General features: G+C 35.7%; 1 protein-coding gene and 1 pseudogene across 1 annotated transcript; one reads left to right on the forward strand and one right to left on the reverse strand.

Moving 5' to 3' along the window:
* The first annotated feature begins 1,400 nt into the window (after positions 1-1,400).
* LOC126630620 (uncharacterized) lies at positions 1,401-2,238 on the forward strand (annotated as a pseudogene).
* A 357-nt stretch (positions 2,239-2,595) lies between these two features.
* LOC126630621 (uncharacterized) lies at positions 2,596-5,112 on the reverse strand. Its single transcript, XM_050300765.1, has 3 exons — positions 4,945-5,112; positions 3,164-3,271; positions 2,596-3,017 (listed from the first exon to the last, which is right to left on the reverse strand). The coding sequence occupies exons 1-3, from the start codon at positions 5,005-5,007 to the stop codon at positions 2,796-2,798; spliced, it is 393 nt and encodes a 130-aa protein (XP_050156722.1). The 5' UTR covers positions 5,008-5,112; the 3' UTR covers positions 2,596-2,795.
* Between the last annotated feature and the right edge of the window lie 969 nt (positions 5,113-6,081).

A 6,081-nucleotide genomic window follows, 5' to 3' on the forward strand; every position in this document is an offset into this window, starting at 1 on the left:
TGGTCTAGGCGGGGTGATTTGTTGTTAATTCTAACATCACTTCCTCAAATAAAATTAAACAAGCAAGCAAAAAAAATATAATCACTATTCATTCAAAGCTAGCCTTGGGGCCGTGCCTTTTTCTCTTAATTCTTCTCAGGATCATCTTCAAATCTTCCTTCCAAGCTAACTATCTAACTCCATACATCATATGTTTAAGTAAAAACTTAATCCCGAAGGATTAGGGGAGTTTGATAAGGAGGAAGATTGAAGATTACAACACCAAAAAATAGAGGTTGAAATGCCTCTATGAGTCTTCCTGCCCCTAGAATGGATGGATAACCGTGACTTATCATCAGTTGTCCCCCTTTTTAAAGAAAAAGAAATAGAGGGAGGAGGGATGCAAGCCCCATTTAATTAAATTTGAAGGAAAATTCAAAATTAAGAACAAAACATACAAGGCCAAACCATACTCGCATATTATAGCGGCCAATCACATAGCTTCATTATATAGTATAATCCATAATCATCCTTATATTTATATTCAGCAATTAAATTTAAATAAAAAAACAAATTCTCATTCTAATTATGCATTCAATTAATTAGGTTTTGTGGACGCGTCACTGGGCCAAAATTGTACCACATATTTCGGCCCTGGTATCGGTAGGGTATGCCGAAATTTGTAAGGCTAGGATCCAAGTCCAACTTGGTCTCCATCTTAGCTCCCACTACTCAAAAGAGAATTTACAACAATTAAATTTTTTAATTCGACTAGGAAATAATATTTTAAATAGGATTTATAACTTTTAGAATCTAATTTGGATATGGAAACAATTTTCCATCACAGTTCTAGTCATAATAGGATATTGATTTCCTATTACTTCTATTCAACAATTCAATAAAATTACGAAACCTAATTCAATACGGAATTCTATTCCAAATAGAATCCCCTTTCCTATTAGATTCATAATCTAATTGAAATCATGAGAGCTGCTCCCAAAGGTCCTCATTGTGAGTACTTGTGAAGTTCTTTTTCTTATATGAACTCTCATATTAATCTTACCGTAGATTAAACTCTCAACTTAAATAATTTTAGTTACATGAAACAAAATATTAATTGATAAAACAAAAAAAAAATAAGTAGATTAAACTCTCAACTTAAATATTTGGTTCCACCTTCAATATAATGTTCATTATTTTAAAAGTAATTATTAAGACTTCTTATCAAAATAAGGACAAAACTTAAAATTTTACCTTCTTTGAATTTAAAAAAGAGGAGTGTTGTTTGTTAAGTAAAATATAGATTAATAATTTAGTTTTATGTAATTGGAGAAACTTGGCTTTATCCCCAAGTAAACTCCGCACACTGATTTTCTGTTAATTTTTTCTATTTATTGTTTCTCCCCACTTGTATATTTTATTTCAACCAAAAGCCACCTTCCGTTTGTTTGAGAGAGTTTCACAGTTTGATTGAAACATGACGAACATGACATCCGTCGTGGCAGCAGGAGCGGGAGCAAGACCATCCCAATTGCATCTTCCTACTGCAAAACCTCAAATTCCGATCACTCACGCCTTCAAACTCAGTGCCGTTAAATCAGCGCCTGTCAATTTCAGGTACATGAATTTCTGGATTTGTTTTGTTTTCACCTCCTGAGTCTTCTGACTTGAGATTTCTTGTTTGCTTGATTAGTTGGCTGAAGAACAAGTCGAAAATATGATTGTTGTTTTCGTAGACTGTATTTGCATGCATGTTAATCTTTTTTGTAAATTCTGAATGGTTCAAGTTAACGTCAAGATCAATAATAGATGATGTTAAGTATCCTTAAACTTTAAGAGTTTTTTTTTTTTTCTTTCTTTCTTCTAATCAGGTTCAAGACGAGTGTTTTGAGATTGCAAATAAGGGAAAGATGGCATGCTGTGTCTGCATCAAAAAACGCAAACCCTCCTTTGTATGACTATGGAGATTCGATCAAAGATAAATCGGGCACGGTTGAAAAGGATGATGCTGCCCAAGGCGCTTCTCTGCTAACCATTTTGGATGGACTTCTAAGGCTTATCGTGTTTTTTGTCGTGTTTGTTTTTGCATCAGTTCTATCTTGGTGCATTGGTTTTTTTGTCACTATGCATTTTATAGCTTTGGCATTGTCCTCGGGTCCTCCTAAATAAATATTCTATTTCATAAGTTTAATAGAGAAGGCTGCAGAGACATTATGATCTTTCATATGATTGGAATTTGGAATTGTATTGATTTGAGTATTGCTGAGGATTGGGTTTATCATTGCCAGTTTATCTGTAGAGGCCGTCTTGACTTGTATGAATTTCTTGCATCAAGGGGATACAATGAGCCGAACCAATGACGGCTCATAAGAAGCCTCAATGAAGAAATTCTTACATACAACCGGAATACATTTCACTTTATCTACATCTCTCAAATCATATTACAAACAACTCGGGAAGGATAACCTATTTATTTTCATTTCTCATTCAGCTTTGGCTCGAAAATGATCATCTGAATTTGCTGTCGTCTTTAAGCACCCAACAAAAAAGAGTAATGCTACAAGCACCAAAATAAATCCACGATTTTATGGGTTTTGTTGAATATAATAAGGAATATGTAGAACTGGCATCTCATCGGCATGGTATTTACTTAAACGCTTATTAGGATGGGCTCAATACACAACAAAATCCTGACACTGTTAGCTGAAGAATCTGAAATTTAACAGGAACGAGTAGACGAGAAAACAAACATGCACACCAGCTAGCTATTGATCTCTAGTGGTACTTTTCTTCCCAATGTTGGAAGGTGTCAACAGCTAACTGGAACTTCTCTCTTTTGCTTCTGGGCTATCATCTGCCACTGAAGTTGTAAAATTCCGTCGTTCATCAGCAGTGGCAGTAATAACTGGCATCCATACATCAGCAGTACCACTCAACAGTGACTTCACCTGGGGATCTGCAGCCATCGCTGAAGAAATCATCTCATCTACATCATCCAACTTTGCCGATAATTTATCCAACTCCTTGGCTATTTCCAGCTGATCAGATGATATATACACCAATAGAGAAAAGACCTTAAATATTTATTTCATATATAGAATTCATGATTGTTTTGTTTCTGAAAATGTAAAACATTGAGGAGAAATGAGGAAAACATGGAAAAGAGAATCTATTTTCAAACTACCTCGTCCAGATGCTGCGTTGACTGCGACGGAAGTTTTGTAACCTCCAATCCAAGGGCTTCGATTTTTGAACGCAATTCAACTTCTTCTTCATTGGTCAATGCTTCCACCTTCACAGTATAAGTTATAGAAAAGTTCCTTCTCAGGGGAAAATGAATGGAAAACATTCATACAAGCATACAAAAGTAGTTCCAAAACCAGGACTACATACATCAGACCCTGATTTGGCAAAGTGTAATTAGAACTAGACAAAAGCATAGTTGTGATCCCATCTATGCAAATGCTTTTAGTATTCAAGAACAAAGATAAAAAGGTATATACGTATCGCACGGCACATCAATACAAGGCTTTCATGCTACGACATTCACATATACAAACTCAATCTCCTAACAGAGCTTTGAAAACATTCTCTGACTAAATTTTCCAGCTATTGCCCCAAAATTTGGCTACACAAGTGGTTCTTTTCTAATATTTTATATTAACTGTAAAACTTTAATATAGTCTCCATGACCCTCAGAGGAAGTTTGTAAGTGTCATAAAAAACCACACAAATATATTTGCCAGTCATTCTTACTCCATCATCCTAAAGTTGGGCAGTCTTACTCTGACATATGCACCCTCTAGCAAACAAAACGGGTGTAACTGTCATAAAATAACTCAAAAGAATATGCTTACTAGTTTCAAAGGTTAAGCAAGGGGATGAATCAATAATTTTCCCAAAAAGAAAAGACAGAAATTCATTGAAGCATTCAGTGATATTGCTACTAGTGTTGGCCATTCTTAGCAAGTACATGATGATTGGCATCCCCCCCTGGTATTTTACCCCATTAGATCATATTCACGTTTTGAAGATAAAGCTAGGACAGTCTCTCCTACTAGGTTTTCAAATTCAAAAGAAAAGAAGGAGGATTTTGCATCATTACCAGAAAGAAAGAGGAACTGTACCTCAGTTTCAATCTCAAATGCATAATTATTTATTTATGTTTTTCAATTTTCTCTTCAGGATTTCAGTCACCTCTTTTGCAATCAGTTAAGTAGCAATACCTTATGTGTGAAAAACATGAAGCGCTTGACATCATACAGAATCTCTTTCACCACTCACCTCTTTAATTCGACATCATGTTGAAATGAATCCTACATATGTTCATGACAAGAGTCCCTTTTTCTAAAACAAAAGAGATGTCTACCACATCATTCAGAAGAGACATTGTAATTTTCTTCCGGTCAAAGGGGAATTCGAACTCTGGCCTTAAGTGTGGGGGTAAATGTTCACTGCTACTGGAACTATAAGCCCTCGCATGGCGTTACGCCATCACAATGCATAACAGTGTGGATTGGCATGACTGTCTTCAATTTTACTTTCAGTATGACACAATATGGTATCTCGCAGGGATTGGAATCCAATTACTCAAGCATTCAAGAATCAATTTATACACAACAAATGGCATGGCTAACAATGATATCTATCAATTCATCAGAGGTTCGTCAAGAGAATCCAAATCAAGCGAAAACTAAAAGCCCCAAGTTACCTAGTAAAACACATTCTAAAAAAGAAATTTGAAGTAAGAACACCTTAGAACACCATAAACTCAAACACCCAGATTATAAATTTATCAAGACAAAAATCGGTTTTCTACCACACACAGATGATTAGAACCATGTTTCTATTCATAATCTTGACAAATTAAAACCGTAAAAGAGAAGTTAGAAACGCGAAGCAAATCAAATCAGGCGAAATTGGAAGAAATAAATGGTGGATTTGGAAAGGAGAAGATAATAAAACCTGTTGGAGGAGACCAGAAAGGAGCTGAAACAGTTGGGCATCTGGCTTTCCTTCCTCTGCCATGGGAGAGATTCGTCACCCGTCACGTGTGTTCCTTCGGACAGTTTCGCTTTTGCTTCTGTTTTCAGCTTGTACATATGGAGATTAATATGACACCCGTATATTTAATGAACACTATTCATCTCAGTTAAATGTCATTGACCTGGCAAACGGCTGTGTTTGTCATGGTCATGTCAAACTAATTATATTAACATATCGTGTTTTGTTAAATTTGTTATGTTAATGATTTTTAATAGTTTGACCAAATAACGATTCAACCTGTTATGCCTTGACCTGGGACTTATTGGCGAAGCTATAGAGGTGCAAGGGGGTGTGGCTGGGCTTCCGATCAGAAATCGACACCAAGTGTAAAAATCCGCCCCTCTGATTGATTCTCTGAACGTGCACTAAATGTTGATGCTGAGTTGTGCGCTGCACTCATGCCAAAACAAGAGTAAACTGCCGATTTGCTCGCTAAACTATCACCCAACTTTCGATTTCCCCCTGAACTTTTCAATTGGAAAATTAAGGACTTAAACTAATTTTTTTGGCCAATTTCCCCCCTACAGTTAGTTTTTCATAGATTTCATCCAAACTAACATTAACTTTTATCATGTGCAAACCACATAACTCTCATTTGTGGACAAAATCGTCACTTTGCTAGACCTTCAGACACAAAGATATAGAATCACACATATTCGCATAGGTTTATATTTTAGAAATCTAAGGTTTTTAATTATTTTAAATAATGAAGCGACCGAACTACCTACACATGTTGTACACATAATTTGGATGGAATGAATGAAAAATTAACATCAGGGAGCAAATCAGCCAAAAAATGAGTTTAAGTCCTTAATTTTCCAATTAAAAAGTTCAGGGGGGAAATCAAAAGTTGGGTGATAGTTCAAGGGGCAAATCGACGGTTTACTTGCCAAGACAACGACCTTTTTTTATCTAAAAAAAAAGAGAGGAAGTTGAAGCAACATCGTTTTGGTTTTCTAATATAGTGTGTGTGTGTGTGTAATATATAAAACATAGTAAGGGACTATTCGTCCCCTATTACACACACATGACTGGAGTCTCGTGGTCCAAAGACAT

Source organism: Malus sylvestris, chromosome 7 (genome assembly GCF_916048215.2).
Source record: "Malus sylvestris chromosome 7, drMalSylv7.2, whole genome shotgun sequence".
In the NCBI taxonomy this organism is placed as follows: Eukaryota; Viridiplantae; Streptophyta; class Magnoliopsida; order Rosales; family Rosaceae; genus Malus; species Malus sylvestris.

Excerpts from the sequence above, each read along its gene's own strand:
- LOC126630621 (XM_050300765.1), bottom strand. The coding sequence starts at position 5,007 with ATGGCAGAGGAAGGAAAGCCAGATGCCCAACTGTTTCAGCTCCTTTCT. Across the intron at positions 3,272-4,944 it reads TTTCTGGTCTCCTCCAACAG|GTGGAAGCATTGACCAATGA; the intron begins GTTTTATTATCT and ends TATACTGTGAAG. Across the intron at positions 3,018-3,163 it reads CAACGCAGCATCTGGACGAG|CTGGAAATAGCCAAGGAGTT; the intron begins GTAGTTTGAAAA and ends TCATCTGATCAG.